The 21490-nt window shown below is 32.5% G+C and overlaps 1 protein-coding gene across 1 annotated transcript; it reads right to left on the bottom strand.

Annotated features, from left to right (window-relative positions):
* Nucleotides 1-11516: 11516 nt before the first annotated feature.
* On the bottom strand, nt 11517-20415 carry LOC134246530 (ankyrin repeat and SOCS box protein 8-like). Its single transcript, XM_062728914.1, has 2 exons — nt 19804-20415; nt 11517-13065 (listed from the first exon to the last, which is right to left on the bottom strand). Exons 1-2 carry the CDS (start codon nt 19831-19833, stop codon nt 11614-11616), a joined length of 1482 nt encoding a protein of 493 aa, XP_062584898.1. The 5' UTR covers nt 19834-20415; the 3' UTR covers nt 11517-11613.
* Between the last annotated feature and the right edge of the window lie 1075 nt (nt 20416-21490).

The following is a 21490-nucleotide window of genomic DNA, read 5'->3' as shown; positions in this document are numbered from 1 at the left end:
TGCTTTTATATTTACACAGAAGCAATGTTATAAAAGTACCCAAAAAGAAAGGATTACATAAATACGGACTGGATCGAATTTCTTTAAGGCTATTTCAGACAATTTTATTTTATATTAATTGAAAAAACATCACGTCAATACAACCGGGGAATGTTTTACCCCACACACTATTCATTTATAAATGTACTACTACAAGTGTAACAATGATACTATTCGCGTCAAATATCGTGGATCCCCAGAGTATATTATATTCAAGATTAATAATTATTAAATCTCTGACAACTTGAACAAGCCGTAAAGTATTTTTAAAGATCCCATAGGAATAACATAAATGGTGTGCGACAAGATGTCATAAAAAATTTCACTTCTTAGGTCTTCGTAATTAATTACAGTGACTCAGGATGAAAAAAAAATATTGTAAAATTTTATTTTTCCCGCAGATGGATAAAAACAATACAAAGACTATTGTTAGTAAAATGATATGAATTAAAAAGACCCATGACAAGTTTATATATAATTTTGATATTATGCTATTTATCACAGCATGTTTAATTTTTATTTGCACTCTAAGAAATATTGGGTAAAGACAATTCATTGTGAAAATACTAGTTAAACAATGTATTTGATTGATTGTATATTGTTTAATGTCCCTCTCGAGATTTTTTCACTCATACGTAGACGTCACTACTTGCCTGTGGAGAGCTGCAAATTTTGTCCTATACTCTGCACTCAAGGCCATTGAGCAGGGAGGGATCTTTTTCGTACCAGCGCCTACTGCTACACTGGACCTCGGTTTATACGTCTCATCCGAAGGACCGGTCTCCACATCCCATGCACAGTGGGTTCGAACCTGCGACGTAAGGAACAACTCCTTACTTCGCGACTCTAGCAATGTGTTTGAGTAAAAAAGAAAAGAATTTACGAAATGCTAAATTTTATCGAAATGTTGAAGTATTTGTTTCGTGAACTTATTTATCAAGAACTTGCCTCGTATATAAGAAATTGTTTATACAAAAAGCCTGCTTTTGCGCAGAGATTCATCTGGCAGGCGCAACTTTTGTATGCACCTGCAATATTGGTATACCACTTAATGAATAAGGGAAGATGACGATAGATAAATGAAAATCATCACATTAAGCATAAAGTTTTGTTTTCAAGTAACCATTAACATCTTTTGCTATTTAAATTAAAATTCGAAGCTGGTTTATTTTCTCTTAAAATTGAACTTTTTATCAGCCATACAGTGAAATTCACAACACTTTGTTGTCCGAAAATTTTATTTCAAAGAGTTGACACTTTTCATTTGCCCTTTTTACTATGAAAAGTATAAGCTTAGAATTAAATTGATTAAGCTGAACCAAAACACATCTCAGATCAGCGTTGCTTCCTCTTGCAATCAAGATTTACGATTTGAGACTCGAAGCATAAAAAATCTTTTCTCGCAGATTTGCTGTATAAATCACGCAATTTTTTTCATTACAAGACCAATAAATGCTAGTAAGGTCCAAATTTTACTATAAATCACGCTAAAAAAATAAAAAAGCATCTAAAGCAATAGCAGTTGTTTTACATATAGAAAACCATCTGCTTTATTAAAAGTAAAATAGATTCCCCGTATATATTATGATAAATCATTACATGTATTATGAAATTTCAGAAACGAAATAACTTAACTTTTATAGAACATCAAAAATTGAGTTTTTATTACAATTTCTAAAGAGAACATTAAAAAAATATATTAAAAGTCTTCCGTCTTCAGCGGGACAAACTACTTAGGAACGCTTCCGTATAATTATGACTTATCATTGTTTTGTTGTTCTGTTAAATATTTTTGAAGATATATCTTTTATACTTCTGTATAAAAGTTTGAACCTCTATTCTGCTCTTGATTTGTATTGTTTTTGCTCTTTTGCAATTTTATATTGTTTAATTGGACTTTGAGCTTGATTATTGTTCATTATCTCCATATTTCATTTAGGTAAAATAAAACGCATCAAGGCTGTTCGTCCCAAGTGCAGGTCTAAAATTTCCCGACAAGTACCTGTAAGTGGTGAGGTCTCAATATATGTGAAAATGAAGGACGTTAAACTAACACACAGAAGTGTGTTTTCTTTTTTAGTAAGAAGAATAAATAATACAATTAACATCGTATTAAACTTTTACTGTTCCGACACTGTTTTGACACATTAAATCGTAATTGTTTGTGATTTAATTAAACTTCTAGAAATCGTTTAATCACCGCACCGGTGACTTGTAGTAAGACACATTTTAATTCTGAACATGCTTAAATTCCAAACAACAGTTTCCTTATTTAATCAATTCTCTCTCAATAAATTGTTTTAAAACTAAAACACATAGCTAGGCTATGTTTTTTTTAAAGTTCATATTGAGCAAGTGCTCGAAAATCAAATGAAGGATCTAAACCACTACCACCCCTTCCCTCAAACACAGCACACACGAAACTCAACACACCCAGAATTTTATTGAAGGTGATTAAATCGGAAAGCAAAATAATTTTCATATCATGAAAAATAAATAAGTCCAAGAATTAGTGCAGAAAAAAAATTTAGGAATTGTCTTTGTTTTGTTTTTTTTTCGGGCATGTTTTGACTGAAACTTCAAACGAAATACTGTTATGACATAAGCCAATGTAGCTCTCTATACTGAGCTTTGTGGCAAACCCATCCAACAATGATATCAAATTGTATGTTTTTATTTAAGGTCAAGATCTATTAAATGTCATAAGTGTTAGACTTAGTTTTTGATGCTAGATCTATTATGCAGTCATAATCACTTTCAACTTCCTTTTTCCCGTACTTTACGCGGCTCTCATAGAGTTATGGAGAAAATGAAATATTTTCATGGAATTCAATTTGAAATCACACGAAAAGTAGCCCAAATACTGTATTAAATTTGACATTATTTTAAAGAAGAGGCAAGGAATATACAAATTACTGTTTTCTAAAAGACTGCAGGCAATCTGGATACATGTTCCTTGTATGATAAGGAAAAAAACTCCCAATTCATGACAGATTTTCTTAATTTTTTTATCGGAAATGATAGTTTAAAATAAGATGTTTCATCTTGTTTACCCACAAATAAGGCCCCGAAACACCTTATTTGACAAGCTAAAGTGACAAAGCAACATTTAAGGACTGAAATTTGATAAATCTGTAGACACCTTTCATTTACTAGATCTTAAGTAAGAAATAGATAAAAAAAAAAATTTTTAAATCTCAATAAAATAAATGCGTATTATTGAAAAATATCGCTGTTTCATAAATTTACTGAATTCATTGAAATGTAGATTCCTTATATTCCAACTTAACTCGAAACAAAGGAACCGAAAATTTTTATAATACTGTACAAACAAAAAATATTGACATTTAAAAAAGGCGTTTCATCAATTAACAACTTATCATTAATATGATTAAAATGACACATCGATACATTCTAGTTCACTCGAAATATATTACACCACAGATTCTGCCACCTTTTTCTCCATATTTAGATATGTTCGAGACTATAGACATAACAATAAATCTATATGACTAATGCATTGTCTTAGCTACTGCACAAGTTGATAAGGATGTTAAGTGCCCTTTATGGCAGTGTTTTGCAACATTAATGATTGTAATAATGACATAGTTTGAAAATACATGTATAAATAAACATTAGATAGAGATAACTGACATGATTTATTCCAAATGGTAAATCATTGTCTTCTATGTTTGACAAGGGGTACATGTAAATCGTTCTCCTTATCAATACTGAGTATTCGTGATTTGTGTGACGGTCGGTTGGGGCACTGACTCCATTTTGTTACTTGATCCCACTTCTGGTGGTTTTAAAGGTCCATGTTTTCTGCTATGTTCATTTACATACATGTATTGTGCATTGGATTTAATGGATTGACCATAGTCTTTTACTATATACATTGACATAGGGCACGAAGTTCCAAATACAGGAAAGAGTCCACAAATCGACAAATATGAAATGCAGAAAACAAAGCTTGGACTTAACACTTCGCCTGTAAAAACAATTGTACCACAATGAAGCTCAATGGGTAAAAATAGATATAAAAAACAACTTCAGACTTCAAATAGAAATATTTTTGTGGAAATGATTTACTGCATCATATACTATATAAAAGTTAATTTTATAAAATCTGTTTTCGAATTTGTTTTGAAGTGTTGTTGAATGGGTCTCATTGTCTAAATAGGGATGGTGCTTTTACCAAAAGGATTCCTGAAAGAGAATTTTACTCCTGTCAACTTTTCAGGAAAGACGCTTCATTGGTAATCTTTTATGGGGAACATTCGGCCGTTGCCGTTACGCTTGTATCTTTATTCCAGTCAATTCATTAACGCTCAAGTAAATTGAACTAAGCCATTTAATCAAACCGAGGCAAAAAATGGAAACGAAATCGAAAAAATCGTCCTTTCAGAAACAATGCCATCCTATTCATGAATTCAGTAAACCTGATAACATCATGAAATAGATGCAAAAAGATTGGTTTAACAGTGAAGAAAATCCTAGATTAAATTATTATAAAAGGATTCCAGACACTACAAATAATAATACTATAGATGGCATTCCGTGTATTCTTTGTTGAACCTACTAAAACATTTCAGCAAGCGCTGTACCTTATAAAACTGTCGATGCCATTGCGTGCATTCTTTGTTGAACTCACTATGAAGGATTTTATTCACTATTTGGCATAATAAATCCAACACAACAACTTTTCTTTTCTTTTCTTTTCTTTTTTAAATCTTTGTACTATTTGTGTGCTCGAAAGGCTTGATATACAAGTAGATTCCTACATGTCCTTTAAAGTAATGAATAATTTTAGAGTGTAATTTAAAAATCTTACAAAGATTTTATTGCAAAATTATCTAGCAAAAAAGTAATGTGAATCGTATCGCTTTGCAAATAAAGAGATAAGTGTTAATTTCATTTCTTAAGTTGTGCATTTTTTTTGTAAACACACTTTTGGATACAATTTTAAATCAAAAGGTAATGTGGCTACTGCATGAAACATATGGAGATAACGAACAGTATTCAAGATCAAAAGTCCATAAAACAATACAAAATAGGAGCATAGCAAACGCGCACCTCAAAAACATCAGAGGTAGGATCAGGTGCCATGGAGGAGTGAGCATCCCCTACCGACCGGTCACACCCGAAGTGTGCTCCTTTTCATGATCGGGATATAACAGAAAAATCCGTCGTCAATTCAATGTGTGAATTATGACCTAACAATAAGTAGGAAAAACGACAGTCAGCATTTGACTCAATGATGAATTGTATTTTCTGACAAGGTCTTTGTATCGAGCAAAGAACAGGAATGATGACTTTAAACGAGACTGCTGATATACTTGTTTCATCAGCTTGTTTGTAAAAAATTAAATCTCGTTTTAGAAATTGTACATACGTAGAGCATGCTTTTGCGTATTGAATCAATTGAATCAACTGAGAGATATACATGTAAATTCCATATGCAGGTGATGAAGGTACATGTATATTGCTGCAGAAGTAAGGGAAGTTGACGATTGAAAAGTTATAAAGTCATCACGTTTATTATATAGCTTTGTTGTTAGATTCCCATTAACATTTTTTTTTTCAAGTAAAATATCCAAATATGAATACAAATATGTGTCACACTGTGTAGTATCTTTTATCTCAAGCTCACCGAGATATATCGTATCGAATAAGACTGGAAATAACCAATCTTAATTGACAAAACGTCAAGTTAAAAAAAAACTTCTGCATAAGAACAAAACACTTGTCGTCTTCAACTCAATATTTAGAGGCATTACCGACGCATTATCAAATAGCAATTATAGATTGTGAAAAAATATAAGATACCACAGACTCTGGTACATGTCGCACATCTATGTCATATTTAGATATTTTACCAGAAATAGACTTTAACGGTAACTTAAACGATAAACGTGATGACTTCAATTTTCGACTGTCATGCACCCATATTTAGGTAGCAATATACTCTCATCACCTGCATATTAAGTTAGTGTCCCCCAGGTGATTCAATACGAAAAAGCATTCCTCAGGTACCAACAATTTCTTTAAAGAAGAAAGCTAGCTATTGACAAAAATACTAATTTATAGTTTATAGTTGATATTTTTTCAGTCTCGATTTATTTCATAATTTCAACCTAAAGGTCGGTACAATCATCCTGTCAGCAAATACAATCAATCTTAAAGTCGAAATTGATAATATATAAATAAAATGATATAATTTTTGTCCACATTTATGCATTTAGAAATAATTGTAAGTGAAAAAAAAATTATTTACGTATTTAATTTACAAAAAAGGAGGGATTCATAATTGTTAATTATCTAACTCATCGCCTAACGATATACTGTGGTCTTGTTTACAAAGAAAAATAATTATGACCGAAAATGTAACAGAACTTGTGTTTGATGAATTATCTTTCTTATCCTGTGAGAGAATATTTAAGGAGACAAATCAATACGCATACTTTAAAATGTAGGTCTTCTTCACACGTTTTATTTCTTTTTCTTGTATTAGCATGAAGTTTTTTATGTCCCATTTATATAGAATAGCATATTATCTTAATTCTCGGTCATTCAAAAAAATTCTTTCTTTTTCTTTTATCTAGGTATGTCTTTCTCTAAATATTCATTCCTAAATCTCCTTTTTAGGTTGTTGCCAATTCATCTTTTGAAATACGATAGCAGGTGTTCTGTAAGTGTGCAACAAGATACTATCAATTTCATTTCTGTGAGACGAATTGTCGCTCTTCATGAAATATGGCTACACTAAGCTTCTCAGTTCATATGCATTTCCTCATGAATCTTCAGAAATTGAATTTATTTCTTAAAGGTTTAGGGCATTTACCTCAATATCTGATTGTAATTATGCATATCAATGAAATTAATTTAACAATATCAAACTTTTCTTTTAAATAGGATTCTCTATACGTAGTGATAAGGCATTTACTTTTGAATACCTGCATTTTAGCGAACAGTCTATCTAGCCAGCTCTAATTCAAACTACGAGGGTTGTTCAGAATGTTTGTTGACTTCTGTCGTGTCTTTTTTTATTTGACGTCATATGTTATCCACATCTGGTAAAAATATTTTAACAATAAAATCAAATGATTTGTATTACTTTTTATACCTTCATCACCTGCATACGGAGTTTATATCTCTCAATTAATTTGATACGGAAGAGCATGCTCTTCGTGTGTACAATTTCTAAAACGAAGTAAATTATTGACAAACAAGTTGATGAAACAAGAATATCAGTAGTCTTGTTTTAATTCATCATTTCGTAAGTTCTGTGGTTGATACAATGACCTTGTCAGCAAATACAATCTATCATTTAGTCAAATGCTGACTGATGTTTTCATACTAATTGTTAGTCCATTATTGACATGCTGAATTGACGACGGATTTTTCTGTTATTCCCCAATTATGACAAGGAGCACACGGCGGGTGTGCCCGGTCGGCAGGGGAATGCTCACTCCTCCATGGCATCTGATCCCACCTCTGATGATTCGGAAGTCCGTATTTACTCTGCTCCTATATTTGTATTGTTTTATGGACTTTGGAGATTGAATACTTGATATATTTCATTTTAAAATATCAAGACTTATTAAAAACTTTATCCAGATTTCAAAAATGCAAAAATCGGATCGAGGATCAGGTCAAAATTTAGTAATTTACAAACGATACACTAAATAATGTCTGCAGTCATATTTTCTGTAAAATGGAGCAAAAACGAAAAGAAACCCTAGACGTTCAAATTAAGAATTGTTACATCGATTTAGATTTTAAATTATAGCTTAATATTCTGCTTCGTTGAAAAGAAATCAACTTCAGAAGATAGGAAGTCCTCAATAAAAACGGCGAAAACGATGACGTTGTAGAAAGTCACGGAGCAGCAGATAACGATACAGCTTTGTGATTTGACTAGGTCTGGTATACCAAATCTTGTCTTCAAATACAATCTATCTAAAAGTCTAATTCTAACTGGATTTTCTTAAACAAATTGTAAAGTCATTACTTCCCTACGGATTTTTTCGTGTGCCCGGTTATGCGTTAGACCGTTTGATAGAGAGATACCTACTCTTCCATAGCTCTTTATCCTACTTTTATGTTTTAGAGGTACTGTAAAATCACATATTTTCGTTGGGTCAAATATTTGTGGTTTGAGTAAAAAGTATTGGTTCGTGGGGATTGGAATTCGTGGATGAAGTATTATTGTTGAGTAGTAATGTATGTAACATTTTACACGTCGTGGTGGACATGAATTCGTAGGGTCTCTTCAGACCTCGAAAACATCGAAAATTAAACCCCCACGAAAATTTGTGATTTCACATTATTTGCTCTGTCCCTTCGCATCCTTGTTTGAATCATTTGAATGGACTTTGGATATTGATCACTGTTCCCTTTATTTCATAATTTATTTTATGAATTCGTTTCAACGATTTTAAAAATTGTAATACCAAACTATTTTCATTCAATGAATACTAAATTTTGTATTAACGAATTAAATTCGTTTAATCGATTTAGACGTTTGAGACCTATAAAAATATTATTCAGTTTGATAAAACAAATTCTCGGCTTCGTTTTAAATTAAATTAAATCAATTTCTTTTATAAAGAAACAAATTTTAGAATTCGTTACATTCGAATTTAGACAGCTTGTTATAGCAGAAAAAAGTCGTTATAACAATTTAAAAATATTGAAAGGTCGTCAATTTATTCGTTTTTAATTAAATTTATTGATTAAGTAGTGTTTAGCGCCGACTATGCAATATTTCAGGCGTATTTCGACAGATTGTGTTTAATGAAAGGTCTCGCTAAACACTCATTCCTTTTGTTAACAAAATATGCAAGAAAACAAGAGAAAGTTTAGGGATGCTTTCTAGGTGTGAGAAACAAAGATTTAGCTTCCCATATCTCGTTTTTGTAGTGAGTCATAATAAGATGCTTAAGTATAATGCATCCAAAAATATTACAAGAATAATTTTCCATTATCGTGTAATTTTGCACTATTAATTTAAGGCTTTAAGCAATTATTGCACAGGCCTCCAAACGTTAAATTAGTTTTTTGTTCATTCTTACTTAATCTTGAATTTAAAATAAGCATGTTAAGCACAAATAACAAAAACAACTTTGTAAAATGTTTAGTTTTGTAGGATAGGATTTCAAACATGTTGTATAGAAGCAACTAACACCAATTACCCACTGTCTGCTTGTGATATTTGCATTCTTTAAGGTACTTGAAACAGCATACCTGGCAAAGTCTCCTTGTGTAACTAGGGCAAAATAATCATTTGTGCTAAGAGCAATGTGTATCTATTGATATGAAATAAATGTCAGGTTCTTCCCCCTGTATGTAATACTTCACACGTCAACATTTCTGGGGATTGTTCCGTTTCTTAGCATATGATTTTAATTGCTTAACTATTTTTAAAATTTTCTAATTGGAAGGTTTTTTTTTTACAAGTTCTTTGTTCTCTTTCCTTTGTTTTAAATAATTCTTGTCTCTTTTACATAGATTTAGTAAAGTTATTAAATATAATGTACAGTTTAAGAAGATTTAAAAGAAATATATAAGAATCTGTAAAATATCACATGCTTTTTGGAAATGCTGTTTTTATCCAAACTCTTTGTGTTTTATCCCCGAAGCTTGATGAGGTACAGAATTTGAATTAAAAATTATATACAATGTACAACCATAAACCGTAGAAAATTATTTTTTATTACATGTTGTACACATTACTTTTTCATGCTTTAGACTGTTTTAGATGTAAATCATATGATCTAAATTGTATAAAGAAGTCAACCTGTTATTAAAACAAATATCACATAATAAATTCAGGGTTTTTTTTATGTTAACCTTTTCAAAGTAATTTTAAAGAACTTTTTGTCTTTTGACATCTAAATGATATATGTATTAGTTTAACATTTATTAAGTATTTTTAATTTTACAACATGCACATCTCTTATTAATTAATCTATTGAAATGTGAGGGAAAAACTATAACTTTGGCAATTGCATCTAGATTAATGCCTCTTAAAAAGAAAAACGATATACACCATTTATTTATTGTAATAGTTTCCTTTTATGCCATGCAGTTGACGACGGCTTTTTTGTTTCGTGTATTGTTATTTTAACATAACCAAAATATTCCATTTTAAAATGAAAGTTTTTTAAAGACAAAATTTGATATCCATTTTTAACACGCCACCATTATATTACTCAGCAGATGAAATGATATTGGACATCTGCAATAGCCTCGTCTGATATGATATTTACACAGACAATTAGATCGGTGAGAGAGATATTCTTGGAATGTAATATGAAGAACAAATGACCGTCGGCAGCAGTGCAGTAGTGTGAAGCATGCTAGGTATATATTTGTAACCCTCGATTGGAGCTCCTCGCCAGGTATTAATTCTTTGATCTGGAGCAGTGGGATACCCTCTACCTCACACCATGACACAGTTTATACAATCTGAATTCTCGAGATGCTATTCACAGATCTATTTAGAACAGAAAGGCTATGGTAAAAATTATCTGCAACCAGTACTGATGGAGGTTTTGTATATAAAACATGGATATTTGTAAATAAAGCATGGATATAAAGAACAGTTATCAAGATCAGAAATCAATTAAAATTACACAAATTGAGAGCAGAGCAAACGCTGACCTCTAAACATATCATAAGTGAGAGCAGGTGCCAAGAAGGAGTAATTGTCCCATATCGGTTGGTCACATATTATGCAACATTTACTCATGGAGGATACCGGTGTATATAGGGAGATTTTTTTTTTTTAAATTTAACATTTCTATTTCTTATATTGTATAAGGTAAAGCCCTTTAGAATAAGCGTATAATTTAAAACGTTTCTATTTTTAATTCAATTTATAATCGTTTTAATTTTTTAAGAAGAGGGTCAGAATTACTAATAATTATCAAAGACGCTTAATATATATTCGGAATATTTCAATAAATTTTTATTTAATAAGACCTATGTTATATTTTATTGACTTCAGACAAAAAATTCTCTTGTGAAAACTACTGAATCTTGTTAATTTTGAAAACCTTGATAAATCTTTGAAGCATTGTAAGAATGTGCATATTAAGTACACTTTACCTATTAAAAGCATTAAGCCAGAAAGAAAAATACAGTATTAGATTATTGCTTTCTAATAAGCTAATCCCCTTTTAAAAAGTTATGGATATTGTTCTTAGCAGGTAGGCGATATATTTTAAACAAAACATGGAAGAGTTCCTGGGAACACAGACACAAAAGCAGGCAGAAAATCGGGAGGAATGCAACAGAATTGCACTTACTGCTTAAGACACCGGTGCACGACAGAAAAGCTTCACATTTAGTCGTCGTTTTATGTGTCTTACAATTGAAGGACTTAGGTAAATAAATGATTTCTCAGACAATAAACCATTTTTACCCACAGACAGCTTTAGTTTCATTTTATCACACCTACAGAAGAAACATTTGTTTTTCACATTTTAATGTTGAGATTCTGCACTATAACAAATAAACTCTTAAACAGTTGCAACAATTCTATATACTAATAAAAATAGTTCTTTATCATAGATCAAAGAGGAGGTAGGACTTGAGAAGACTTGGAAGAGGGAGGGATTTGACTTTCTCGGGCAGTCCGGTACAAATTCGATCCCGGATATACAACCTACAAAGGTGTTTTAGTTCTCTTGGCTGACACCCGTAGGACATCAGGCATTTTTTGGCTTCTACATTAACTGTGTTAACATGCTTAATGCTATCATTATCATAAAGACAAGCAGCCACAAAAAGTAAATGACAAATTTCCTTCTTTCCAAATACATTGTGCATGTAATGGAGGATTCCGAAATGGTCCTTTGCTCGAACGACTCCAAGATATCCACGAAAACTTACTTTGGCGCCAAATTTTATGAGCAAAGAAATGACGTCAAAATGAATATCACATCCATTATTTTTCAAGTACTCTATCAGAGGAGGAAGATATGGGTCTCTGTAACTTGAGTTTTCTGAGAAAGCATTGACGTTGGCGTTATTATTAAGCAGTAACTCAACGATCTGTCGCCGTTTTTTCAGGCCGACTGTAGCACAAGCCAGCATTAATGGTGTGGCACCACTTTCGGTCCTTTCCTCGACATTAGCATGATATTTGAGTAAAAGCTCACATATAGCGATGTTGTCTCTAACAATTGCTTCATGAAGTGGACTGTTTTTATGGGTGTCAGGACGGTTCAAAAAGGCACCATGTTTCAGCAAACATTCAGTGATTTCAGTATTTCCTGATTGTATAGCACATTGAAGTGGGCTCCGTTGTTCAAATCTAGCAGGACATGTGGCATTTACATCGGCATTATACTTCAACAAAAGTTTAACAGTTGATAGCTTTTGCTCCTTGCAGGCCCTCATCAAAGGAGTTACGCCACATCTGTTATAAACGTTTGGGTCCGCACCATGGCTTAGCAAAAGTTCCATACATTCTAAATTATCCAGTGGCACTATACTTATTTCATATCCCATGAAATATTTATGAGTAGGACTAGCCCCGTTTTCTAGCAAAATCCTTGTACATTCGATGTAATTGTTTTCGATCGCCATACTTAGCGGAGACATGGCCACTGATTCGTCTTTCTCATTTAAATTATCCTTTTCTATCTCCTTCTCTTTGCAGAAATTCAAATGTGCACCGTGTTTGATTAAGACGTTCAAAATATTGTGAAAACCCCTTCTTGCACAAATATGCATAGGGGTGTAGCCTATATCGTCGGTCAGATTTACATCGGCGCCATTTTCCAACAAGACGTGGACACATTCTATATAGTTTACAAATGAAGCGTAATGTAGAGGTCGTAATCCCTTCTTCACACGTCCGTTGACATCAGCCCCGCATCGGATGATCAATGTTATGTCTTCGATTGGAGATTTGTATGTAATGGCATCAGCAAGTAGCCGCAACAAAGCTTCTGGTGTCCATTCCACTCTTCTCCTGACGATAGGTTTTGGGCCATCGTATGTCATGCAGCTCTGTTGATTATAATCAAAAAATATATTTTAATTCTTGAAATATATGTGATAATTAGATGTTTATATTATTTTAAGAACCTTTTTTTCAAAAGTTTGCAAGAAAAGAAGATGAATTATTCCCTTTTGATATTAGTTATCATTGTTAATAATTTGAGTTATAAATCCTTTGCAATTGCATATATTCAGATTTAAGATATATAAAAGACTTAATGCGAATATACATGTGTAACATTATCAACATGAGTTAAATTTAACCTATTTTTATTTAATCGAACAAAACTTTCAATATACTCTTTAAAATATAATTTATATAAGCATTTCCATGATATGCAATATTCTCGTTTGAGTGTGACTATTGCTTAACATTGGTAATTGCTTTAAAATATTTTAAGTTAAAGATAATTTGTTGTTTTAAAATATTTTAAGTAAAAGATAATTATAACTAGAGCCGAGCTCGTTGCAAAGCAACGAATAGGTCTTCCGTTGGAGCTACGGATAAGAAGACGTAACCTTGAGTCTAGGTCAAGCCACATTCTAAAGTTCTACAAGTGAAAATTTAAACCTTTTAAGAGAAGCAACTTGCAATGTTTAGCTAGGAAAAAGACTGTAAAGGAATATATGTGACCTTGAACTTTCCAAGTGACCTTGAACTCTCCAAATGACCTTGATCTAAGCAATGACTAGCTCTCTTTATAAAAATATTATCCATGTGTTACCGTCTGGAAAATTTCAAACATTTTATTTAGATATTCTTTCTGTCCATGTATCCAACCATAAACATCTTATTCTTGGGGACTTTGAACTCGAGTCAAGGTCACGTCCCACCCTGCATTATATCAGCAATGTTTCACTAATAGAAAAATGGTAGCGAATTAACAGTTTCACTGTCACTAATCTTGACTCGTCCAAATGACTGGATATGTTCAGCCATGAGTTTTTTTCTGACTATAATCGAGGCAAAATGATTCATTGGGTTCAACACAATGTCGAGACTATAGCTCTATTTGTTTGTACTTATAACAAAGGAAGAGAAAACTAGCCATTGCCATCAGACCAAAACTGTAGAAGGAGTAGCGTTTTAAAGGAATTTCACATAAATTTCTATTTTTTGTAATCATGGCAACACCGTTCATCGAAATCAAAAACGATGCACTTAATTATGTATCACATTGAAGTCTACTTGTGTGTCCAGTTATATTGAAATCAAACTAAAACTGTAGGAGGAGTAGCATTTTTAAGGAATTATATACAGAAATTTCTATTTTTAGTAACCATGGCAACACCGTTCATCGAAATCAAAAACGAATGCACGATATACAGTGGAGCCTCATTTATCCGGACGCTTTGGTTCCCAGTCAATTTGTCCGGATATGTGAAGCGTCCGGATACCTGAATCACCAGTTAAAAAAGACATAATAGCATTTTAAAATTCTGTTCCGATGAAAAAGCGTCCAGATACTGAAGCATCCGGATATCTGGCGTCCGGATATCTGAAGGTCCACTGTATTGTATCTTAGTGAAGGCTACTTATGTGCCAAGCAATATTGAATTCAGACAAAAACTGTTGAAGACGTCGCATTTTAAAGCATTCAAAAACCGATGCACTATACTATGTATCTTAGAGATGTGTACTTGTGTGCCAAGTTATATTGAAATCAGACCAAAACGGTATGAAGAGTAGTATTTTGAAAAATAGACAGACAGACAGCTAGACAGACGAACAGACGAACGGACGGCAGACACTTTACTATCGCATTCCTAAGACAGGTGGGACAGATATTTATATATCGAAAATAACCAAATTAAATAAAGACATCATTTTTAAAGCATTAAATCGTAACAAAAAAGAAAATATCAATGGATGCGACACTTTTCAGACAAGGGAAGAGATATGAAGCTCTCATAAATACGGTACACATGTATCAGATCACTGCACGTCGGTAATCTAAAATGACACATATTATTTTTTTCTTTGTATAACTTAACCCCCCCCCCCCCCGTAATTTCTTTAAAAATGTTTGTACAATCAAGAAAATCGGTTACTTTTCATAAAGACTACGACGTTTCTTTCATTTTCAAGAACCGTATAATAGCGAGTGCAGCGAGCTCAATAGAATAACGTGTAAGAAAAGAAGTTCGGAATTGTACACACGTCAAGCAAATTTTGTTGTGCAACATTCCCAGAGCTCCTTTACTACCCAATGTCCTTTGCGCGAATAAATAAACAAATAATAAAACACGTAACAGCTTTTTAAAAAGCTTGGCTGACTATGTCATCAATATCTATAGAATCTATGAGCATGATAAACTATAAACGTTTACATTTGGGGGGGGGGGGGAAGAGGAAAAGATGAATACCTCTGTCCGCAAGTCTAAAATGGTTTTAGAGGATAACGTAAATAAGGAAAAACATTTGATTAATGCTTGAAAGCATGGCTACATATAAAGGTGGCAGCTGAAAATATGATAACTACAAGAAATTGGGGATCTAACAATTATGACTGACGAGTAGAATATGATTGATAGTTTCTTGGGTATGCCAAAGTATCAAAGATTGTTGGAAACGTGGGAAAAATAATTAAAGCTTTAAATGACCCAACAAACTTGACGGCGATATATGAATGCCATGGTGCGGATTCAGGAAGTTTTTCCCAGAGATGAGGGGTCAACATCAAATGTTTTATTACTTTAAATGATGTAACTTCTAACTCACTTCACAATGTCACCGAATTGTTTGTTTGTTTTTTTTTTTCCCAAAGCTCGACCAGGATTCTGACAAAAAAGAACAGACTTTACATAATTCATGCAGTTTTCATTTTCATTCAATAGAATAGTCAAGAAAAAGGGTGCAAAAACCTACACGTGACATTTTGGCGCGAAATAATAGCGTCACCCCTTACCTAGAAGACAAATGGACTAATCCAGTAGTATAGAAACGCAGAAAAAAAGGTCAAACGGACATATATCCGTATAAGAACTCGCATGAAATTAATAAATGCTAGCAAAAGGCTAGAGAAAATAAATACTTCAATGTATTGTATTAGCAATAAGTTTATTTTTCTGCTAACAGAATAGATAACTGTTGTTGCTGAAATGCATGTAACAAATCCGATGATAATCAGCATGCACAAAATTTTGCTGGCTTACTCTAAAGTCTTCTATCGTACTTATGTACTAGCGTACTCTGCTTAGTAGGACCAGTTTTTTCAGTGGGTGGCTCAGTACAACTCTCCTGTCTGTTTTTTTTTCTGCAGCTATACTGTGTATGAAGTTTGATTATTTTTAAAAATATCTTGGTTAGTTTGTTTGAAACTGAGCTTTGAACTTAGCTAAAGGCAAAGTGTGACGGAAGGAGATAAGGCAGGATGGAAGACGTCCGACATGACAAACATTATATCCCAAGCCATATTCATGGCGGGGCATAGAATGATTATTGGTTTACATAAAAAAAAATAGGTTGTGACCTTCTTTCGGAATTCAACACCAGCCTTAATCTACATGTATATACGCATGAACAAAAACAAATCAACCAACTAACATTCTCGGCTCAGAAGGAAGACATTGTATATTCATTTTAAACATGTTAAAGGGGGGGGGGGGGGGGGTACTTATAGTGATGAGAGGTAATTTAACCACGTGTCGGTCCATGAAACATGAAAGATTATTTTTGGAATGTTTGTATACAACAGCGTGGCTTTCTTTGAACTAAATTAGAATTTATTGAAATATTTAAAAATAATTCTTTCAGGGACGCTGTGATATATTTGGTAGTCTCTGTAATAACTGTTCGGATATAGCACTGGCTTTTAGATCGCTTAGAAAAAAAATTGAGGTGTCTGAAAAAAAATACACACAATTTTTTTTAAGCGATCTAAAGGCCTGTAGGATATAGTGTCTTTTGAAGGTACAACACCTTTCTTTTAATATTACCAAAGGATTTGCTGATCCTTTTTTTTTTCGTATAGTCGAAATGCATGGAAGAAGGAAAAAAACGTATGTGGATTAATCAAATACAAATTGATGCGTTGTGTTTTTAATCTAAATAGACACGTTTTTTTCTTCTCGTTTTCCTTTTTTTTGTAAAATGCCGTTAGCTTTGTTTAAAAACTTTTTCCTACGCGTTACCAATGTGAGAAGAGAAAAAAAGACGTCCTCAAACAATTTATTTCTAATGATGAAAACACCGAATGACGATGAGGATAATTAAGGTGAAATTATTTACTGAGACCCTAGTATCTACATTTCATGTCACCAACAGTAACAATGACTGACCGGGAGGACGTTTGGTAAAGAATTAAAATTGATGTTTTATCGTCGAGATACTGGTTAATGATAAATAGCATTAACGAATTTTCAATTTTTTTAAAAATCGTATTCTTAAACTCTGGATGTATATATTTTGGCTGTTATTCTAGGCAAAAGTGCATCCATGTGTATTTATACTGACATCGACTGAACATGTACAAGCATGTCAAATCGTGCAATGTTGAGATATTCTGTTTATTCAACGAAAAAGTATATTATTTTTGTACAATAACATTTTAAAGTTTAGTAGCAAATAACTGCATACTCAAAAGTGCTTAATTTAACGATAAAAACAGGGGGGGGGGGGGGGGGGGCTAGTGTTTATTCGGCTATCAAAATACATAAAACTTACAATGAATAAATGTACAAGCGATTACGATTGATTTAAACAAGCTGAAATAGAGTGAAATGAAATGATATGAAAGAAACGACATATTTTAAACCCAATTTTCCATTTGTAACTATCGGAGTACACAATGGATTTTCATATATGCCCACTGTTCTCTGCAACCACGTGCTTGTAAACGAGGACCGGGCAACACAACTTTAGAGACAAAGTTGGATATAACCTGTTTGCTATACCGGTATTACAAATACGTGAACAATAGTATATTATAAATTACTTTTTATGTTCAATGTTTATTTAATCTTTAAAAAAATGATACCCCGATAAATGGAGAAACAAAAGAGTGATCATGGTGAAAATAAAACGTACATATACAATATTACCTATCACTATCCATCACTAATTATAATTATTTTCCGAGGCCCCTTCTCAATTACAATTGAAATAAAATACATTAACACAGAATAGAGTTTTTTTTTTTTTATTTTGCGAGAACAGGCCAAAGAAAGCGAACACAGTTCAAAATGATTTTATGCACCAGTGTTTGGAATTACGATTAAATATGAAAGATGGGTAAAATAATCTTATTGAATCGCGTTGTAATTAAAAACACAGTTTTCTATTAATTGTTAAGTCTTTCTACACAATGGTCTAATACAATCACAAACACTTGCTTTGTTTATTTTGCGAGAACAGGCTAAAGAAAGCGAACACAGTTCAAAATGATTTTATGCACCAGTGTTTGGAATTACGATTTAATATGAAAGATGGGTAAAATAATCTTATTGAATCGCGATGTAATTAAAAACACAGTTTTCTATTAATTTTTAGGTCTTTCTACACAATGGTCTAATACAATCAGAAACACTTGCTTTGTTTATGTCCACAGGTGCCTGGTACACTCGTGACCTACATCGACAGCGTGGGATTTGCGGCTTTGATTATATAACTGTAAAACATCTCGCTGAACAATGGGATTGTAATATGTATACAACTAATGATCGTGAATTATTCAATGTATAAAATTTAAGATTAATTATATAGTTTGTTACAATGATAAACGTAGAAAGGTAGATTTTATATCTTCCGCTTTTAAAGACGTGTTCACTATAAAACTAATTAAATTTTATAAAAAAAAAATAGAAAAAGTGGTTGTAATACATGATTTAATAGTTAATCATAAAACACGTTTAAAACCTTATTTTGAAGAAAATCAACATAAAATACCGTAGGGTATATTATTTACTGCAAGTTGTACACATGATGAGGTCAGATTTACTTGCCGAATGAAAACGCTACATGTTTACCTGACCTGCTTTTGACTGCATATTATGCAATAACCCCGGTATATTCGAACAAATAAACATTCCTATCAGATCAAAAGGGTGTTAAAGAACAATTTTGCTCGATATATCTAGATCGAAATATTTACCGTTTTTGAGTTATAAAGCAAAAACTTTCAAGCTCCAGAGATCCCTTATTTTAGGGGCCAGCCCCTTTTCTATAGTATTAAATGAAAGCCCTTGCAATTATGCACAACTTTTGTTCAACATGTCTTAACAAAATATTTTTAGTTTTCAAGATAAAAAGGAAAACATGTGTAAATTTTCGCTCTTTTAGGCGTTCTATTTTTTGACCCCTGTATTGCGCCATTTTGAATAGAGAAATCGAAAAACAAAAACCGATGTGCACAACTTCAATCCTTCTGTTATCTAAAAGCAGTAAAATTTCTGCTCCAGCTCTATTGGTTTCTGAGCCTTTGTCTGGAAATGAAAGCCTATAATTTTTCGTTTAAAGGGAAATAACTCAAAACCGGAAGTGACTTTTTGAAATTATTGACAGCATTCTGATAGAGTTTATTACCGTCTATAATGTCTGAAAATTTGAACAAAATCCATTAAAAAATGAGCGAGATACGAGGCCTCAAAGGTGGCGTCTAGGAAGAAAAAAAAAAAGAATAATAAGAATAATCTTAATCTTCAGAATCAGTAGAAGGTCTTCCGTTGGAAACGGAAGACCTTAAAAATGAAATAGAATCATTAATAAAATGTTTTGCCATCCATAAAAGCGCAATAAAATAAACTCACCTCAAAATCCTCATAATCATCATACTCCATGCCGTAACTTCGATTGATGCTCTAAACTGTTTTCCCTATTACACGATATTTATAATGTTCGCGCACTTATATTCTTACTAGTAAGTTTCACGCATCGATTATGTTGTTGAAGGGGGTTCAGACAAGGATAAACGAATCAATACAACATAAACAATACCGTAACGCACCATCTGATCGAATCTCCGTTGTATCCTATAAAACCTGTCCATTACGCGATATATGCAAATAAATTCCATCAGCGTTTATCGAATTGGTTCATTGCTAACGAACCCGACCGGCCCCAATATAATATATGTGTCAGAATTACCAACCGACCTAACCTGAAGGCTATAGAAAAGGGGAAACACAGAGTTAATCTGTGATGTTGTTCTACTGGCATAATGGTACTCACTCCATCGTCATCAAGGGGTGAACGTTTGTTTACGGTATTCTGCCTGTCGTTATGTACAATATGTTTTAGTTATACAATGGCGCGAACCTCCCCGGAGACAATGAGTATAACATCCAATCCCCCGTAATTAAGAGATCAGAAGGCAACCTGATCTATGTTACCTTTGGGTAACTATATTTACAAGTTTCAGGTAGAAATTAAGGAAACACAAGTTTCCAATGTGTCTGCAGGCATGTCTACACAGTCAGCATTTTCCTCCCAGCAGGTTAAATAAATCAAGTATGCTTGGCATGAGAAAAAAAAGTTCCATAGACAAAAAAAAAAGGAAAAGAGATTATAGTGTTATGCTATCTATGTGCAACTCTTTAGCATTAAATGAAATTCATAATAATTTTTTAAAACCCGATAATTTGTTTTATTTTTTTTAATGATTTTTTTGTAAATATAGTTTTAACTTATAAAGTGGAAGAGCATGAAAAGATCGATAAAATTATTTCCCAGATACATTCTATTATCTTTGTCATTTTGTGTCCATTACCTTCTAATGTTCTGGGATGTTCCCCGATTCCTAAAAGTTGTTTTAATGTTTGGCAGCTGCTAACCGCTAATGTGTGTCATTTGGCTGCCATCCTCTCTCATACGTACATCATATTACATCATGCACACAAAGAAATTTGAACTTATTAAAAGCGTTATTACTGCAGCAAATTTCTTAAATATTTCTCCCGCACTGAGAAAACTGAAAACATTTTCATTATTGTTTTATTAAAATGGAGTGAAAAAAGAAAATCAATCATTTTCAGGCACGGATCCAGAATTTTTAGAGGATTTAATTATTTTACCAAACAAAAATTATGACATATGCCGTGTAGCTTTCATTCTTTTTTTTTTTTTTGGTTGCAGTATAATCGAAACAAGGTAATGTTTTAAAATCAAAATACATGTAATGTGCTATATAATGTAAATATGAATGAAATAGGGTTGTAAAAGAATTTGCACATACCATCCCCCACCCCAAAACAAAATAAGATTTTTTTTGAAAATTACAATTTTTTTGTCAAAGCCTTCACGAGTAAATTGTCAAGTATTTTTTAGGTAAGTTTTCAATTTTGCTACACCTCCTCCCCCATTTTCAAACAAGATATAGCTAACCTGTGTTATCGTTTGTCCGAATAATTAATACACATTTTAGATAGCATGTATAGAATAATGACAATAAGATTATTTCAACCATGTCGTAAGAAAAATTATATATAAATAAAGAAA

The sequence above is a fragment of the Saccostrea cucullata genome, unplaced genomic scaffold (assembly GCF_032062105.1).
Source record: "Saccostrea cucullata isolate Sc308-1 unplaced genomic scaffold, CSIRO_AGI_Scuc_v1 ctg29, whole genome shotgun sequence".
NCBI classification, from domain to species: Eukaryota; Metazoa; Mollusca; class Bivalvia; order Ostreida; family Ostreidae; genus Saccostrea; species Saccostrea cuccullata.
Note: the sequence above shows the minus strand (reverse complement) of the source record. Positions and strands in the feature narration are given on the sequence as shown.

Excerpts from the sequence above, each read along its gene's own strand:
- LOC134246530 (XM_062728914.1), bottom strand. The coding sequence starts at position 19,833 with ATGGAGTATGATGATTATGAGGATTTTGAG. Across the intron at positions 13,066-19,803 it reads ATGATTATGAGGATTTTGAG|AGCTGCATGACATACGATGG; the intron begins GTGAGTTTATTT and ends TATAATCAACAG.